The sequence below is a fragment of the Olea europaea genome, chromosome 7 (assembly GCF_002742605.1).
Source record: "Olea europaea var. sylvestris chromosome 7, O_europaea_v1, whole genome shotgun sequence".
NCBI lineage: Eukaryota > Viridiplantae > Streptophyta > Magnoliopsida > Lamiales > Oleaceae > Olea > Olea europaea.
Genome location: NC_036243.1, coordinates 938864 through 958506, shown reverse-complemented (window position 1 = coordinate 958506; position 19643 = coordinate 938864). Strand labels below are relative to the sequence as shown.

Genomic DNA, 19643 nt, shown 5'->3' with positions numbered 1-19643 from the left:
AAAACAAAAACAAAAACAAAAAAAAAAAAAAAACAAAAAAAAAAAAAAAAAAAAAAAAAAAAACAAAAAAACTAAAGAAAAAGGGAAAATAAAAAAAAAAAAAAAAAGGAATATGTCAAGTATATGTTTATAGATCTTGATCCCGCTTCAAAAAGAACTGTATCATACAATCGATAAGATTTTAGCTTTTGTGTTTGTTAGTATTGTCCAACGTCAACAAAGGCCACCTTACTGAATAGGCCAAAAAAGAAAGACAAGAAGTAGAATGTTAATTTGCTAAGGTAAGTTGGACAACGGCAAACAAAATTAAGAAAGAAAAAATTGGGTTTCAAGACTATATCTCTAGGATGGTTCTATAAGTGGACACGACTGTGTAGTCCATCATCTGACAGTACAATTGACAAGATTTTAATTTTTCTTCTTTGTTAACGTGGTGTTTGGAGTATCACTGCTTTGTAGTAGCCTAATAAATAAACCAACAAGTTTGATAAGATAAATTGAACAATACAATACTGGAGTTGAGAAACAAAAACAAGTATGTTCATATACTGTTCTTTCATGTGTCAAGCATGCCATAAAAGTACTAAAACGGGGTCAAGCCAAATTCTCTAGCATGGTTAAGTAAGAAAGGAAATGAAGATACCTGTGAATTAACAGATGAACAATGAGAAAGTGATTCTTCATCATCATCCATGAGAAGGAGGGAGATTTGGTGGCTTAAATCTGCAAAAAAGACATCATCTTCTACTTCAAGAACTGCTGCCATAGGTTTGATGAAAGTCCTCAAACAACTTAAGCCCAATTTGGCCTTTTCTTTTTCTAGCTAGTGAGATACCCAAATGCTTTAAATAGGCAAAAAAGGCAAACAATAATGTGGTCTATGGGCGGGGCATATGGGTTGGTGGGGTCATAAAATTAAGACAATCTGTCACAAGGGATCATGAAGTGTGTTTAATGATGTGATATTATCCAGTTGTGGGAAAGGGATATCTGATCCAAGATAGACTTCATCTTTAGGCATATACTTCTGGCTGTAAATGGAAGAGCATTGTCCTCTCATCCACTAGTTATGATTCACACTTTTGGGACAATATTTTGTGACCTAAACTGGTTTATTCGTAATCTAGCAGTTGGGTTGTCGGTGTTTCAGAGCAAATACGGATCTTGAGTTTAATTCGTGCAGTCCCCAACATATTCGGGTTTTGGATGGAAAAAATTAAAATGAATATGCATCACCTTGCACAGTTGCACTTGAAGGAAAGTTTTGAAGAGTGAATTTTAGATGAATAAATGTATTCTAAGCTGACTAATTGTAATCCTACAATTGGATGATATCAAATGTATCATAGTGAATAAATGTTCATAATCAAATTCTCACTATTATCCATTGTGAAAGATATGTATTTTCAATAAATTAAGTGACATGCATGTGACAAATGTATTTAAGAGTGAATTGATGAATGCGTTTTTACTCACGATTTATACACAATTTTAACTTGATTATTTGTTAGATTTTATGAGTATATAACGTTTTTAATGTGTTTACTGGTGTTGTTTTAAAGGTTAAGAGAGGTAATATAAAATTGGTGTTAATGTGAACAAACAAGTCAAGAACAAGTTTTGGGACAGCAAGTCAACGCCCAGGTGATGAAAACCAAGCCTCCAACAGCGAGAGAAGCAAATTTAGAGAGCGAGGCAATGCATAGGCACTGCACTCATAGCGCCCAAGCGCTGCATTGTGTTTTATCAGGGCGCTTAGGTGCTGCTTCTTAACGTTTAAGGGCAACGCTTAATATCCACTCTATATTTGAATTCTAAATCAATATTTGTATGCATCCACTATTTTCAAGTACTTAGATCAAAATCACAACAAATCGCAATTCTTTCTTTCTTTAATCAAATAGGAATTAGAAATATTACATTAGATATTAAAGTATAGTCCTCGTGAGTACGATAATATGGATTCAAAGGTCCATTTTATTACTTATTACGATCCGTACACTTACGAGATATAAAAATCGACAATATGAATTCAAATAAATTAATGTGTCTCACATATAAGATATGGTTCTGGATGTCATCCACTAGTCATGGCCCAGCCTGCCTTGGCCTTAATTCAACAAAACCTTTACCTCTTTCCCTAAACGAAAAACTAAGGAACACTATTAACATTTTTGTTGCAACTTTGAAGGATACTCCCAAGTATGAATGGATAAGTATGTAGAAAATTCAGCTTGCTCTTTCATGATTATGGACCATCAACCTTTAGCCAGGTTTAATAATTCAAAACTCAACCAAGTATTGAATATGAAATCGAAGCTTAAATTCCAAAACTCCTATAAACGAAAGAGCACGAGTCGTTGAAAACAAGAGTTTTTACTTCCTTTTTGTTAGATGTGAACTTTCAAAACCTCTTGATCAAAATATCGACTTCTACATCTGAAATATAATAAAAAGGACAATCATTTTCACATTATAATTTTTATCTGTTGCATCATTTTTTTTAAAATATTTTTTTGGCACTTGAAGTTCTTTATTTTTGTTTATTATAGCACTTATATCCTCAACTTTTATGTCGCATCCTTATCGTCAAATTTTCATCAATTAGTAATTAAACCATACAGCCTATGTGAATTGGGTTCAGAACATCCTGAGACAGTTTGATCTATATTCGATGCGAGCGTTAGAACATTGAGAGAACCTTTTCCAAGTACAAAAGGACGGAGAAATACGCACATCTAGTGTACAATTATCTTGTCCATGCTACGAAGCGAATAACTGCCGAAAGCATTTGAGTAGTAAGATCAATCCAAAATGAATGCTCTCCTATTTCGACATCCCAAGAGCTTTCGATAGCGATGGGTTTTGTCTTGTCCATCATATTTTTAAAATGAAAATGCTCTTATAACTGGGAGGCTAAGGCCATCTCCAACCACCGGAGGTCCTAGAAGAAATCCTAGAGAATTTGATGTAGTACGAAGTGTAGTGAGTTTGATGATTTGCCAGAAAGTTTAAAATTTCACAATATGATTAAATTCTCACACTTAAAATCATATGAGAAACAAGAGAGGAAAACAATAGAAAATAAGAGAGAAAATATAGAGGTGGCTGAAAATCATGAAAAAAAGATTGGAACCACAAGAGAGTGAAAAAGAAAATAGAGGTGGCTAAAGATAAAGAGAAAAGAGTGGAGCCACAAGAAAAAAAAAAAAAAACAAAAAAAGAAAAAGATTTCATAGAGAACCAAAAAGGGGGGGGGGGGCCAAAAAAAAAAAAAAAAAAAAAACATGGGCCCTCCTCCCATTTGTGGGGTTCGGTCAGGGGGCGGTCAGCCCCTGGCTTCTGTAGCACGCCCCTTTTTAAAAATTAAAAAATATAAAAGTATGACAAAATATTTTTCTCGAAGTTCAGGTCCCACTGGCGGGGACAAAAAGGTACATTAAAAGACCACGACTTCTTAAAACGTGGTGTTCCCAACACGCCTTCGAGCAATTAAGGTCTCCATCTATCATCTCTTCCCACCGCTAGAAAAAAAGAAAAAATGAAAAAATTTAATCTTTTGGCGATTCCATTTTCACAGTTGATCTTCTTCTTCGTTCAGCCAAATCCAAATTCTGTAAGTACCATTCTAATTGTAATGCAATTTTCTTCATAAAGAACCTTTTAACGCAAATTTTCATAAATTTATCATCTATATTAATTTACATATTACATTGAGGATGCTCATATTATCACTATAGCAGTAAGGTTATATGGCAGCAAAATTGGTTATATAAATATCGAAATTGAATCTTACTCGAAATTTGTTGGACAGTTTTGAGAGAATTTTATGGTGGGTTATTCTGCTGCTGTAATCAGGAGGCAGCAATTCTTGATAAGGTGTTTGGGAGGAAATAATAGTGTAAACAAGAATCTTCACAACAGTTCTCTCAGAATGATACCTCTTGGGAGTGGTGCTGGTGGTCTCACTTTGGAGAGTGATGTTATCAACATTTTGAGATCAATTACTCCTTCTTTAGGCCCTGCTAGGCATAAAGGCCAAGCTGGTGATGATGCTAATCATACATCCTGTTCAGTTTTATTTATTTATTTTTTTGTTGTTTTGTTAGTATAATTTTCGATTAACATGCAATTTTTGGGATGATACAATGACTTAAATTTTATTTTTTTTAATTTTTTTTTGAAAGGTGGAAATTTGATTTTTACTACGCCTATTTAGTGACATCTATCTCCTATTCGATAGGTTTGTGATAATATCTTTTAGGATTTGATTTCAGTGTTGTTGATTAGTTTTTTTCTTTGTTAAGAGGATAGAGAAATATGATATTCATTTATGATTCTATGGAAGGCAAACGTATTATTGAGATTTTTTGTGAACATAAATGAAAACTAAAAGATTGAGTGCTTTCTTCCACCATCATTTCGGCTAGCTTGGCTGGGGAATTTAGGAACTTTGCCTTTGAAGTCATGCTATGTTGTCAGGTCATCCGTTTCACAAATTGGTTTGCTTTCAATAATTTACTCGGTCTTGCACGTGTCTTAGATTATTAGATAAATTTTACAGTGCAAGTATAGATATCTGCAGAATTTACATTATTTTATTTTGAATTTGTTCTTCCACAGAGTTAATTAACCACTAGCTTAGGTACTAACAATTTTCTTAAAGTCTTTTAAAACTTTAATTAGATTGTTATCAATCTTCTGGATTTCCTCCATTGATTCACTAAGGATAATCATTTTGGATCAGTGATTGATTTCTAGGTTTCGTCGTAAACTTAATTGGTTATGTCCGATTTGACAATATTTTCATCGCTTTATGCTTCACTTGTTTGAGTCAGAATTCTGCTACTGGTTAATTTCGATTAACATTTGCAGCATGTTCATTGCTGGTCATAGGTTATCTTTGACTCACTATTGATTAGTGATTTATACTCGACCTTGGATTGACGCTTCAACAATTTGGTTTGGTGGAATCTATTACATGTCACTTTACACTGCATGCAATTTGATTTGAGCTCTTATCTCATTTATTTATTTAATTCTGATCCACAACCAGGGAAGATAGCTGTTGTGGGTGGATGCCGTGAATACACAGGAGCTCCATACTTTTCTGCTATTTCAGCTTTAAAAATTGTCAGTTATCCTCACCTTAACCTCTGTCTCCACATTAAAAATAATCATTCTCTTATTTCATCAGTCAAGGGGAATGAAGAAGTTCTATTTTGTGTCAAAGACTTCCATTTGGGTATTTTGAGTGAATAATTATCTATTTTCTTAGGGTGCCGATTTATCGCATGTATTCTGTACAAAAGATGCTGCTCCAGTTATTAAAGGTTATAGCCCAGAGTTGATCGTGCACCCTATACTGGAAGAATCTGATAGTGTTAGGTAATATCTTTACTTAATGAACTTGATCATTGTTTAATAAGTTCTTACTAAATTTATCTTTCTAGTGTTATTATACTTAATTTTTCTTTGGAGTGCTTATAGTTCTGAAATGATGTATCTAGGGATGAGTTTAAAAGATCAACATTAGCCAAGGTGATCGCTGAGATTGATAAGTGGATGGAGAGATTTGATTGTTTAGTTGTCGGTCCAGGTCTGGGGAGAGACCCGTTTCTCCTGGTGCGCTATTATTAGAGCATAATATTTTTTTGCGTATATTTTTTGTATAGATAATTAGATCCTGACTATCTGTTTTGCCAAAATTCCTAGTCAACAAGAAAGATAACAAATATGTGTTGAGTCTGAAAATAATCTCTAAATTGTATTATGACCTACCATCAAGTTACTTTTCCATAAGTATTATTCTGTTTTTAGTTATATTGGATGAGTTGCATTGTGTATAAACTAGCGTTTTTGTTGATAAACCATCATAAAAGCAAATCTTTACTTCAGTTAGCTAATTTAACAGTCTCTGAATGAACATCCCAAGAGCCTTATATCTGCAAGTCATACTTCTAAGTATTGGTTCAATCATAAGGTTTAGAGAATGTTTTATGCAAATTAACTTCCATGTACAAGTGCGTTTTCTTGCTTTGGAAAGAAAGTCATTCAAGAAGAACTCCTAAGTCAGCTAGGCTAAGGCCGGTAAAGAGCTTCTTTCGCTCCTATTAACAGATATTGTGACTAAACCTTTTCTATATCCTCTTCATATGTTGACTGACTTTTTAGCATATAAGTCATGCTGTTCATCTCTTGCTACTGAGCATTCTTGATTTGTTTGATTTGGAAACACCATAACGACCTTCCTTGTAAGTTTTAATTGTTCTGGAAAATTTTTGGTTTCCAAATTATCGAATGAAATATGTTTATTCTTAAAATAATTCCCTTTCTCCTCCCTTTGAACCAGTTTCGTACATGTTTTCCCTTGTCTTATCAAATAAAATCTTTTGACAGTTTTAATTGTTCTGCAAAATGTATGATTTCCAAATTATCTAATGTAATTTGTTTATTTGTAAAATAATTCCCATTCTCCTCCTTTTGAACCAGTTTTGTCCATGTTTGCTCCTTGTCATAACAAATAAAATCTTCCTTATTTATCACTAAAGATCTTGACAAAACATGCATTACATCTTCAGGACTGTGTCAGTGAGATCATGAAGCATGCCAGGGAATCCAAGGTCCCGATTGTCGTAGATGGGGTGCGTATTAGAAATGACTTTAGTTTCCTTTGTAAGTATTGCTTGTGATATCGTCTGCCAAAATAATGTAGTTTTGAAATGTATTCTGTTGGTTTCTCAGGATGGGCTTTTTCTTGTTACAAATTGCCTTGACTTGGTCAGAGATTATCACTTGGCTGTCCTGACTCCTAACATTAATGAGTATAAGCGACTTGTTCAGAAAGTTTTAAATTGTGAAGTAAATGATCAAGAAGGAACTCAGCAATTACTCTCTCTTGCGAAAGGGTAAAATTCTGTGTTCATTTTTCTAGCTTTCCTTAATTCTGAGGTTGCTTCATCTGCAAATGTAATTTTGTTGGGAATTTATTCTTTATCATGTTACTGAGACAATATGTTGCTGTCTCATTATCCTCAACAGCATAGTTACTATGTGCTACAGTTCCCTAACAAAATGATATCCTTTCTTGATCAGGTTAGGGGGTGTAACCATTTTAAGGAAGGGAGAATCTGATTATATCAGCAATGGTGAAGAAGGTACCTTTTACTATTGTTTGTACCCTGTAAAATAAATATTGTGCGAGCAAGTCTGATAAATGACATGGTGTAGAAGGAATAATCTGAAAGAAGGATATATGCAGCAAGTCTGAATAGGCTGATGTTGAGATTTTTCAGGAGTCGGTCAAGGAAACATTAAAATTGCAGTGAAGACAAATATTAGAATTATGACTAAGGTAAAACATAATACTGTAAAAAGGTCGATTGTCAGGCAGATTTATTCAAAGTTTCTAGCACATGGGATATTGTGTGATGCTGTGGTAGCTTAACAGAAACATAGTTGGATTGAGGAATGAAGAAAGTGCATTGATCGTTCAACAAGTAAGTATCAGCCAGTTGGCCAATATAGGACCAATGAACTGGAAGATCGCCTGTAGCAGCCTATAGAATGGCTGATGGTTGGCGGTAAGTTGATGGTCATCAGTCACCTCCAATGATATAGGAGCCTGTTTCAACATTAGGGTAAAATAAAGAAATTGGAAATATAAAAATGTTTGCACGAGCCCTCATCTTCTATAGCCTTAGTTTGGAATTTTGAGGATGCCAGGCAATATAGGGGTAGATGGATAGTTGTCAGATATGGTTCTGATATTATATAGCAGTCTTATAAAGTGCTGCCTGTATGGATCCAAAAATTTGTATGATATAGCATAGGTGAATGTAATCCAAGAGAAAATTTATTTATCTCTTCAACTGATGCCTAACCATTCTACGATAAATTTTGACTAAACATATAGGTCTTGCCTCCATTTCGGATATTGTCACATGTATATTTATTGTGAAGGTCATCCTTGAAAGAATTCTAATTTCTTCTCTGGTTTATATAGTTAGTGCAGTCAACATTTTTGGCTCCCCTCGGCGCTGTGGTGGCCAGGGTGATATACTCTCTGGAAGGCAAGTATATCTCAGCTTCACTGGCACATACTGGTATATCATATACGGTGCAAAAAACTTCCAAGGGGCTTTTCATTTTCATTGCTGCAAATATTTTTTTCCCCTTCAGAATTTTTTCCCCCCTACAAACTAATGACTTGCTAGGTTATAGTCTCCGCTTGAAATTTCTTGCTTTTTGAGTTTTTTATGTGCTTAATATTTATGGTACTTATCCGGTCTTGATGGCTTTTTTCGCATCTTTCTGCCCTCTCCTTGTGTTTTTGGTGGGAATGAAGAAGCTTAGAAAATTTTTCGAAATAATGTTGATTGGCAAGTTCGTCCAAATCAGCTACATTCGTTTTACATAGAGGAAGGAATGAACATTAGGATTTTTTTTTTTCCCCTTGATTCTTTTCTCAAAAATCAGAATATGATTCTTTGCACAACTTCCTCTAAGTATTTCCTACACATATGATCGAATTTTACTCTCAGCAAATAATATTGTACATCATAGTATTAAAATCGTCTTTGCCTTTACGACCAGTGTTGCTGTATTTCTTTCCTGGGCTCGTCAGTGTGCTGCTGAAGGAGGGTGGAGCCCGAGTCCTACAATTTTGGGGTGCATTTCTGGATCAGCTATACTGAGAAAAGCTGCGTCGCTTGCATTTGTGAACAAGAGAAGATCTACCCTTACTAGCGATATAATTGAATGCTTGGGACAAAGGTGAGTTTATCTCATTTAAGTTTAGTAATTTTGTATAAATTGATATGCTAAGATCCTTTTTTTTTTTGGGCCTGCAGTTTGGAGGAACTGTGTCCAGTTAGTTAATGAAGAGTACTGTGCCCTTGTGTACAATAAAAACAGAATTTTATGTGTTGACGTGCAAATGAAGAGCGACTCTAGCGTACGATAAAATTGTATTTCTGAGTTATGAAATCAACTTGATTATGATTGTCACAAGTTGCCAGTGAAAATCCCCACCTCCTCTCGTTCCCCATCGGCCCCCTCCGAAGCATGATTGATGCAATCATCTCGATATGTGGAATCATCGTGCTGTGGAGCACTTTCTCACTAATTTAGTGAGAAGTGTGAAATTATTCTCTACAAGACTGAAAAAATGAGTCGTGGCGACCATCAAATCACCCATCGAGGCACCTATAGAGTGTCTAACACGTTCTTTTCTCTCGGTGTCCACTCTTTCCAACTCAAAATTAGCCCCAGAATTGTAATGCATCAATGGTGAATTCTTGGCCTCTCGTGTTTGTTTTTCTCTATGTTCGCTCTTTTCATCTAGAAGTAGCCCTCGACTTTCTTTTATGGTCCCATGTTGCACGTCCGGGCATTAGATTTTGAGTTATGATAAGATAGAAATGAATGGTGAATAAGTGTGTAGTACTCGAGTTGCCTTGCCTAATTTCAAGGATCCAAATAGCCACTCAAGACAGAAATCCTTATCAATCATGTGCCAATTAAAACATCAAAGATCACACAAAAGCATCTATAAGATTTCTACGATTTTGAAAGGGGATTGCTCAATTCTCTGCCTCTGCAAAGCTACGGAGTGTCCAATGTTACAACATAGCACGACGTTAATATACTCACAGAGTATTAAATAAAAGGAGAGATTGCACGACCTAAAATGCGATAATAGGCAAGAGAGAAGAAAGATCCAGAAAGATAACTAAATAAAGTTCAAATAGTGATTTATATATATCAGTGCCACGCTTATTGATAGGTTATAACGAAGTAAAGTTTAGAAGTGCCAAAGTCATATCATACAAGACTTGCTAACTGCAGTTCAAGCCCATAAACCTTTAGTGTGAAATCTCGCGGCTTTTCACAGTGCAATCCCATTTCCAAGTACTCCCCTTGCATTTCTAAATCCGAAGAGCCCTTTCCAGCAATTACTTCTGCAAATGCAATTGCAACAAAAGGTCAGTCCGTACCACCAAAAACAGTAAGACCTAGAGGAACATTTCGATATATTAACTCTTTCAAACTTTCTTTAAATCACAATCAAATCAGACGAATATTGCAAGAAATAGTGTCCAGGCTCTAAATTAATCAAAGACAAGTTATGGAACTTGGAGGCTAGAAACTGAACCAAATAATGAATCTGAAAGATCATCAATGACATTCTACAAAAGAAACCAATGGAAGAAGGGCATATCTCTCTTTTTTAGTTTGCTTATTATCTTTTTCAGTTAAGGGGGTGGTGGTGTAAATAATTAATGAGGTGAAAACAATAGAGTAAAACTATAAATAAAACTACTAGTGATAAGCAACCAAGAGTTATTTATACATACTATCCTACAATAATGGAAATTAAGGAACAAGAAGAAAATTTCTCGTGCCTAAGCAACTAAAATGATGGAAACATGACCTGAAATAGAAGTGTAGCACTAAACTAGAACAATAAACAAGGATTAAGCAATCACAACTAATGAACTTCTCATCCTAACAGAAGAGCTTCCTACTAGACAGGAAAAGAATCCACTGAATCAAATTATCGAGCACACACCACAAGAAAAAGCACCGACTTTAATGATCTTATGTGGTAAGAATATGATTTATTACATATATACCAACCCATGTTAGTGTACCTGCTTAAGAATCTGGAGGTGGTGGTGGTGGTTGTGGCCACATCTGCTGACCCATATAAGAATGAGGCTGTTGAGCATATAGAGCAGGATCCACGGGCTTCCCCACAAACATCCCTGGAGCTGAAAGTGGAGGAGCAGGAGGTTGTGGTGGCATGTAATAGTAAGGAAGTCCTTCAGCAGGACCCCCAACAGGAAGGCTCTCTCTGGGGATTGAAGCAAGCACCTCATCTTTTAGATCCTCTCTTGGTACAATATCAACCAAGAAATCAAATATGTCCGTCCTTGTAATGGCTGCTGCAATGTCATTTTTCTGGAGTGTCCTCCTTTTGTTCTCCTCTGTATGGTTCCATGCACGCAACGTCAGCTCAAGAATGAACATTTCACAGGCTCGGGCAAATATAACAGGTGCTTCAGCTGATATCATTCTAACATCTTCATCTGCCTTCATTATCTTCTTGATCCTAGCCAATGGCAGGCTATGATTCTTAAAATCTGTTACCTGGTCAATTTCTTCATATTGGTTTGCCCAAAAACTCTGGAGTTGCTGTTGCAATTGCTGTTGCTGCTGCTGATGGATGTGCTGATAAGCAAGTTGGTGTTGAGCCATCTGAGCTGGAGAGGTCAAGAGTCCAGCTGTCTGGGAAGATTGAGTTGAACCAGCTGATGCAGGGCCAGAGGGTACTGTCATTTGGTTACCTTGGTATGATGTCACACTTTGTGGATTCTGAGCAGAGCTACCCACCACTCCCATACCTTGGGGCTGTCCATTTACTTGCTGATCCATTTGAATTCACTAGCTTACTGCATAGACTTTCGACTTTCTGAGTGACAGTCACCCCATGATAGCAGATGTCAGAAATAAAACATTAACTAAATTTGTTATGAATAAGCATTTAAATATAAAACTAAGTATACAGTAGCGAAACATTTGAACCAGGATGAGTATCTTGAAAATCTATATTTGGAAAACAAGTAGAACTACATGAACCTACCACCACATATTCATAAAACAATAATTCATAATGGGACCAACTCCAAACTCTAGGCACCCTCGAACAGATTTACAAGCTTTTCACAACATAGAACATTTCCAATTGCCATGCAGCAAAGTTCCTCAATTTCAAATATCAATAATGAACGGTTGCCTATTTTTGTATGCAAAAGGTCCATATTCCAGGCAATTGCAACTATTAGAATATAATTACATAGGATCATAATAAACCTTTATGGAACCAATTATCAAGTTATCTCTACCTTATAAGTTTTCCAAATCCTCAAAGGGTAACATGTAGTAGCTACCTTAAAAACGGTAGCAACAAGGAAATGCTGAAACCCAAAAAATGTGACCCAGCACACCCACCACTACAGCACAAAACTGTCATATATCACGTTTCAACAAGGCTAGAGTTTGACATGTTTCCTAGATAATTATGGAGCTGCTGGCAGTTACTAGGAAAGACAAATTGCTAAAACAGTGTATTTAACCGCTTGTCTTGATTATTAGACATAATAAGAACCCAAATCACCCACAAACATGGGTAAGTTGGATCGTGTTAATAAGAAATTCCCATAACTCCTGAGTCCAGAAATAAGGTATCATGAAGTAACATGGTTGTACAATCTCGTGAATGTATCATGTAAACCACACAAAAATCAAATAATGCACCCGAGGCTTAGAAAGTACAATAAGTACAAAAATATGAGCACAATCTCACAATTACAATTACAACATTCATTATATTCGATGCATTGTTCAGACATGAACAAAGATACGAACAAAGAAGCGAAAGATACAGAAATGGAATTTGACTAAGATCATATCAATTAGACAGAGATGCCTCTTAAGCGTTATAATTTGAACTTAACAACCATCGTACTTTATTATCGCACGAACAGGTGAGGAATAAATACAAAAATTACAACAGCAAGCAAGTACTTGCAAAAGCTTGTTTTCTTCTGGGAAAGAATTGCATATCAATATAATGGAAATTGTAGACCATTGATTACTTCAAAGTATAAGAAAATCACAAACACTGATATACTGGCATAATGCACATAGATGTGAATTAAAATAAGTTTAAAAAGGAATGATAATAAAAAAGGAAGAAAACAAGAAGAACAGCTCGACATTACAAATCTGCTGTCAAAAGTTGCATATTTATGCATGTCTGAAAAAGCAAAAAATGGCATCATAGCTGTGCTGTAAAACTCACCACAAAGGTACAAAAGTTTGAAATTGAATCCTTCAAATTTGTAATTTTGATTCAAAAATTTCCCAAGGAACACTTTGAAACTGGATTTATTGTAAAAGAGGGAGCTAACAGGCTGCCCCCTTCAGTGCTCAACTTTTCTGAAAAAACAACTTACGAGTCATCTCATGATGCATCAGTGTAATTCATGCATCCCCTATTGCATCTATTTTTCAATCCCTATAGTTAAATACCAGCTAATTTAACTCAGGATGAGTTGGTTCTTAGAAGCATTAAATGCTACCAAAAATTCCTATGTATATTTAACACAGTTAAGAACTTAACTTTCATTTTAGATTATGTAAACTTCTTGAAATCAGCAAGTAAGCATGAGCTTGTTAATTAAAAGCCGAATACATTATTTTAAGTTTACAGTGTAATAACTATAGAAAAACAGAGATTGGTAAAATTTAAGAGAGTGTAAAAAAATCAACTTTGACGAGGATAACAGCAACTGTAAAAAGAAAAAGTAAATCAAAGCATCCATAAAGGAAAAAAATCAATATCTGTGAACAAATAATGACAAAGATTGACTCCATCTGAACTTGGAGGAACAAACAAGAAAATAGATGAACTCAATCCCAAGGATTCAAGGAAAACTCTATCCCAATAACAAAACATACAAGAAAAGTGGTATTCCTTTAAAAAAAAACAACACTAAACCACGAATTTCAATACAAAGAAACTTAAAATTGCCTAACAATCATATTAAATATTCACTAAACAAAGTCAGAACAATAAATAGAGATGCATTTCATCCGCCATATACACAAGATCAACACATAATCGCACGTGTACCACAAAATAATATGCTTTAAACTCTATCAAATTTTGTTTTGATATGGTTCGTTCATTTCAAACTCAATGTTGCAACTTCATTATCAGTCAAAAAATAAATAAATAAATAAATAAATAAAAATAAAATATTTTTAAGTAATTTTCCATACTATATAATTCAACAAAATAATTATCTTCGGATAAAGTTTAGTTCTAAAAGTAAAATTAGAAGAACATGACTCCTAGAGAAGTACTGCTACAAGAACTTTCTTGTTTCAAAACAATAATTAAATCGTTTTAAATATCACTTTAAGCAATCATCAGTTCCAATTTTAGATTACACCAGTAAATATAAAACCATAAAAGAAAACATTTTTATATTTTTTGTTAAGATAACAAAACCTTCAGATTTTCTCATATTGCCCAAAACCAATCTCTCTCCATTGAAAATTCAACCTCAATTCTCAACTTCCATTCAACGATCGAAACCCTTACGTTTACAAATTACTAGAGCAAATAACAAAATTCAAAAAGCTAAACCAAAAAATCATAATAAATAACCAAAAATACAAACAAATACATATACACACATATGCTGAGTTACATGCGTGTTAATCATACCTGTCTTGTAGTTGGAATTTGCTAAATGAATTGCTGAGTAGGAGACAAAACTGAGCTAGGGTTCTTCGAATGAAAATGCCACTGAATCCAAAACAAAAGCTATTCGTCACCTAATATATATAATTTATTATTTATTTTTATATTTAGTTAGTGTTTGTGTGACGTTGTGTGTACAGGTGTACCACGGAGGAAACGCAAGTTTGGTACGCTAAGTTCCCTGTCCCCGACCAAAAGTTTACCTCTATTTTTAAACTTATTCGAGTAAGCGGAAAATTTTATCCAGACATTTATAGTAAATTTTTGAGTTCGCCATACTAGGTAAATTTGTATTTTTCGTTCTTTTATTTTTTGTTTTCACTATGTTTCTTGTCGACCTTTGTATGCTAAGTCGAAAATGCAAAAATAGAAAGGTTGTTTTTCTATTAGATGTGTGTTGACACATAAAAATTCAGCCCAAATCGAACAGCCCAAGGAGTAAAGTCCAATTGGAGGATCCCCAAATCAGATAGCCCAAAGAACAAAGTCCAATCGAACGAATCAAGGTGAAGGCCCAAATAAGGGGCCCAAGAATGCGGTAACGCCATCGCCCAAGTTTGCAAGTCGCCCAGAATCTGAACGAATAGAGTGTCATACGGTCACCCAGAGCTGTTATTCTATTCTCGCCCAAACCTTCAAATCGCCCAAGGTATCAATAGACATAACGCATCGTGGTTATCAAGAAATGCAGTTATCAAGGCAGTTGTTAAAGTAGCCCTTTCACGTTCCACGACTCAAGGAATTCAATCGAAAGCGGTTGAACGATGAAAGGTAATGGCAGCAGTTAAAAGGCAGTTTCATGACAAAATGACCACTACGAAGAAAGTGGGTAGTTATAGGACGATCAAGCAGTTTTTAGAGTAGTTAATCACAAAGAGATCGTCTATGAGGTATAAAAGGGAGAAAGGACGTAGAAGCAAAGGACCGAATCCAAAACTCTCGAACAGAGAATATATAATTTTCATTTCCTTAACTTTTAGATTTAAACACTTTTCTTTCTGTAACTCGTGTGCTTGCGCCCCTTGGAGGCACGTTGTTTTCCATTTCCAATTGTAAAGTTCATCGCCAATAAAAGAACACCTCTTTTTGGGACTTTGTTTCAAGAGGTTTCGTCCCTTACACAATCGTCTGATCCTTTTTAATTGTTAGCGACTTAACCCGCGCGAAACAATTTGGCACGCCCGGTGGGACAGTGGTGTTAGGTGTTGAAAGTACAAAAGGTGAAACAATATGCCTCAGAGATCTGACAAGGAAGGAGCAAGTCAGGGAGGAATCCAGTCCGTAATCGAGCGATATGAGGAGCAGCATGCCTCTCCACGAACAGATGGACAAAATCAGAGCAATAACAGTCGTTACGAACCAATGACGGAGTTGAGTCCTCGAACCATGCGTGCATTGCTTGGAGAACTCACGCAAGACGTCGTTGAACAGGTAAATCTTCGAAGTATTCATAATATGGAAAGATTTACACAAAATGGAAATGCACACTATGACAATATGGCCAAACAGCTAAAGACGTTAAACGAAATAATGAATAAGTTAGTAGGTCAAATATGTCAACCGGCTATAACTCTTACAAACCACTTTCAAACCAGGACAATTGTGGGACATAATCTCTCTGTCCTAAATCCGAATCAAGGGGTAGAACCGCTCTCTGGTCCCTCTACTTCAAACCAAGGGGGTACTACAGTGCCAAATCAAAACAATGGTAGTGGCATGCCTAACTTGGGGGGTAGTCCAAACGTGAGAGATAATGTCCTAAACAATGGACAGAATATTCCACGTGGTAATGAGGGAACAGACGTCCATGCTAATGGTAATGGCTCTAATTATGGTAATTTTGTTGCCAATCAAGGACCAAACATCAGACCTCATGCAAATCAACCGGTTAATCAGCCTGTAGGAATTCCATATGATCCCAATGTCCTGTTGAGGAACCAGATTATGGAAATTGTGCAGGATCAGATGGCTTTTGGGGTGCGTCCTGTCATTAGGCCGACGTACACAAAGTCATATCCTGATTGGGTGGACCAAGCATATCCATGGCCTAGAGGGTACAAAGTGCCAGAATTCTCACTATTTACCGGTTTAGGAGAGGTGTCTACTTTAGAACACATAGGGTGATTCACGTTGCAAAGTGGTGATGTAACCGATTACCATAAAATGAGACTTTTTCCTAGTTCGTTAACAGGAGTAGCTTTCTCCTGGTTCATCAACTTGCCAGCGAACTCTGTTTAAACATGGCAACAACTGGAACAGTTGTTTCACGCTCAGTTTTATAAAACTGAGTCTGAAATCACTTTGGCTGATTTGGCGAATCTACGTCAAATGCCAAATGAATGGGCAGAAAGTTTTCTCCAAAGGTTCAAAACAGCAAGAAGCAAGTGTTTTGTACCTCTGCCCGAAAAAGAATTTGTCAAGATCGCACAAGGCTGCTTGAGCTTTGATTTAAAAAAGAAGTTCCAGGACAAGGAATTTCCTGACTTTTTCCAGTTGAGTGCGAATGTGATTAGGTATGAGCGACTGATAAGAGAAGAAGAACAAATAAAAATTCCAGTAAAGAGACTTATTACACAGACCCAAATTTTGACGTTCATACCATCGACGACGAATCATACGATCAGGCCGAAATGTGTTTGGCCGAATTGGTAAAAGGGGATACATATACCTGTCCCATAATGGCCAAGCCTAGACCATCGGGCAAAGATGAGCCCATAAAGGATGGAAACATAAAGGCTAGAACGTTCTCATTCGATGTGACCAAAGCTGACCTTATATTCGATAAATTATATAAGGATAAGCAAATAAAGCTAAGCGATAAGCACAAATTGCCAAACCCTGAACAAATAAAGGGTAAAAAATATTGTGAGTGGCATAATGCATGGTCACATTTGACTAACAATTGCTTGATTTTCCGTCACGTATTGCAGGATGCTATTGAATCAGGACGAATTATGTTCGATGATAAGAAAAAGATGGCAGTGGACGATAATCCTTTCCCACAGCCACTTAGGGTAAACATGGTAACGTCTGGATTTAAGAACAAGTTGTCAAAATTCAAATTGGTCATAGATGATGGAGAAGAGGATACTAAAACACATCCCAGTGTCTTCGAACGGATCAAAGGGAAAGAACCAAAAAAGGACGAAAACGTCCTGTGTGCAAGGTGTAAAAGGGAAGTAAATAGAGACACGGAGAAACCAGGGACATGGCAGCATCCTCATCGCCCTGCCTTCTTCCCAAACATTCAGCCTGGTAGAGGGCGAGGTACATCATTCTATAGAGGACCGCCTTTTGAAAGGCAGTTCAGACCAGCAGATACTGGAAGAACATTTAGGTCGCAACCTCGTCGGTCAAATGTATGGCATTCATTCTAGTACAGCGCAGGAAGGGCAATATCCTTCGATGAGATGACTAGGACCCAACAAAGGCGTTTCCAGCGAAACTACGGACGGATGATGAGGCAACAACAAGGAATGCCACATCCTAAAGCGCCTCTACTACTCAAGGTAGCCAATCAAAACGTCCTCAAAGGTAGTAAAGAGATTGGTACAGATGAATCAACGAAGGAACTGCCAGAAACTTCTTCTGGGAGATCAAGGTTTGAGAGGGACAAAAGGGATGAAGAAGATCCAGATCAGCCCCTTGCTATCCAATTCGGTACGTTGCCTCCTGTCGTGGCCAATAATTACCTACTGGCCAATGAATTCAAGAATAAGGAAAAGGAAGAAGAGAGGGAGGACAACGAAGGAGAAGCCTGCATGCTGGTATGTGAAGAAGGCCAGACTTCTGGAGAGGCCTACAACGATGAAGAGGACGATGGGATGACAGACATTGAAGAAGAAATCGACCTAGAAACAGAAAGGAAAAAGAGAGGAGTATCGCGCAATACTCTGTTTAAGCAACTACATCAAGAGGGAGTTCGCGAAGTAGACTTGTTGGGAGAGCCATCTGGGCGTCCTTTCGATTTCTACGTACTGTACGGGACACCCAAAAGGAAGAAGAGAGTGCCTCGCTCTGAGAAGTATGGGTCACCTCCAAGAATAATGCCCCCTCCCACAGGTTGGATAACTGATGAGGAAGCATTAGAAAAAAGTAAGAAGGAAATTCAGGAGACAGAGGATTAGCGTGACATACTGCACGTCGACCTATTACAAGGGGATAATTCGACAGAAAACAATCAAGAGGTAGAAATAGAGGCTGTCGAAAAGGTTGTTTTTAAACGGCCAGCCATGAAATTGACAAAACACCTGAGGCCATTATACGTTAAAGCTCTAGTTAACGGCGTCCTAGTGGCAAAAGTGCTTGTCGACAATGGAGCAGCTATAAACACCATTCCATCCAGGATGATGAGAAAGTTCGCAAAGACAGAGGGTGATATAATTCCTACAGAAGTCATCCTCACTAGCTTCAATGGAGGAGCAACTTCAGCTAAGGGAGTTATGCCATTAGACATAACTATAGGTACGACTACTAGGACCACTGTCTTCTTTGTAATAGATGGTCCTACTAGTTACAACGTGCTCTTAGGAAGAGATTGGATACATGAAAGTCGCTATATACCCTCGTCGCTCCATCAATGCCTGATTTTTTGGAATGACAAAGGTGAAACAGAGGTGGTACAGGCCGATCATAGGCCTTTTGTCGCGGAAGCAAACTCGGTGGAAAAGTTCATGTACGAAGGAAACTATGGACCTGTCAGAGTAGTACAAGACGGGGAAGAAACTCAAGTTGTCGTGCAAAACGAAGAACCATTTTCAGTGGACGCACTCACTGAGATGTTCAAACAGATGAGGCCAAATATAGTGGCCCTGGAAGAGCCAGTGATTGGCAAAAGAATAATCAAGGAATCTTGAATGGATTCTGAGTTACAAAAGCAAATGGCCGATATTTAGGCCTTCAAAGTCAGACTGATGGCTTTCAATAAGGAATGCAATGACAAAGCGAAGGAAGAGACTACCCTAAAAGCGCTGAAGGACAAGTTGGCAGTATTCGAGTTAGAGCAAAGCATTGGCCGAGAAGTCAACAAGGTGGATTGTTTGGAAGAGGAAGTACTTACAAAAGAACTGGACGACGAAGTGATGCGGATTGCCAAACCTGGATACGCTCAAGCGCAAGACCCTCTGATCAAAGTAAATATTGGCGATGAAGGAGAAGATCACCTAACGTTCATCAACCAGGTGCTCGACCAAGAGGTTAGTAACAAATTAATCGCTTTGTTAAAAGAGTACAAAGATTGTTTTGCTTGGGAATATGAACAAATGCCTGGTTTAGATAGAGACTTGGTGGAACACATGTTACCAAC

The 19643-nt window shown here is 36.8% G+C and overlaps 3 protein-coding genes across 3 annotated transcripts in view; 1 reads left to right on the top strand and 2 right to left on the bottom strand.

Annotated features, from left to right (window-relative positions):
* Window positions 1-811, bottom strand: part of LOC111397648 — a 1500-nt gene extending 689 nt beyond the window's left edge. Inside the window, exon 1 of the mRNA XM_023024651.1 lies at window positions 644-811. Within this exon, the coding sequence (XP_022880419.1) occupies window positions 644-766 (123 nt within the window). The 5' untranslated portion in view covers window positions 767-811. The remainder of the gene's footprint in view (window positions 1-643) is intronic.
* A 2672-nt stretch (window positions 812-3483) lies between these two features.
* LOC111396618 (ATP-dependent (S)-NAD(P)H-hydrate dehydratase) lies at window positions 3484-9015 on the top strand. The gene is made up of 11 exons (XM_023023034.1): window positions 3484-3616; window positions 3815-4046; window positions 5057-5133; window positions 5279-5388; window positions 5511-5625; window positions 6582-6644; window positions 6745-6908; window positions 7096-7157; window positions 8006-8072; window positions 8596-8775; window positions 8853-9015. The coding sequence occupies exons 2-11, from the start codon at window positions 3830-3832 to the stop codon at window positions 8878-8880; spliced, it is 1083 nt and encodes a 360-aa protein (XP_022878802.1). The 5' UTR covers window positions 3484-3616; window positions 3815-3829; the 3' UTR covers window positions 8881-9015.
* Window positions 9016-9711: 696 nt separating this feature from the next.
* On the bottom strand, window positions 9712-14530 carry LOC111396619 (nuclear transcription factor Y subunit C-3-like). The gene is made up of 3 exons (XM_023023035.1): window positions 14303-14530; window positions 10656-11476; window positions 9712-9962 (listed from the first exon to the last, which is right to left on the bottom strand). Exon 2 carries the CDS (start codon window positions 11437-11439, stop codon window positions 10660-10662), a length of 780 nt encoding a protein of 259 aa, XP_022878803.1. The 5' UTR covers window positions 11440-11476; window positions 14303-14530; the 3' UTR covers window positions 9712-9962; window positions 10656-10659.
* Window positions 14531-19643: the final 5113 nt, after the last annotated feature.

What these genes read in the sequence shown, in the direction of transcription:
- LOC111396618 (XM_023023034.1), top strand. Translation starts at nt 3,830, where the DNA reads ATGGTGGGTTATTCTGCTGCTGTAATCAGGAGGCAGCAATTCTTGATA. An exon ending in TCCCGATTGTCGTAGATGGG is followed by an intron (nt 6,645 to 6,744) that starts GTGCGTATTAGA and finishes TTGGTTTCTCAG; the next exon opens with GATGGGCTTTTTCTTGTTAC. An exon ending in TTACTCTCTCTTGCGAAAGG is followed by an intron (nt 6,909 to 7,095) that starts GTAAAATTCTGT and finishes TTTCTTGATCAG; the next exon opens with GTTAGGGGGTGTAACCATTT.
- LOC111396619 (XM_023023035.1), bottom strand. Translation starts at nt 11,439, where the DNA reads ATGGATCAGCAAGTAAATGGACAGCCCCAAGGTATGGGAGTGGTGGGT.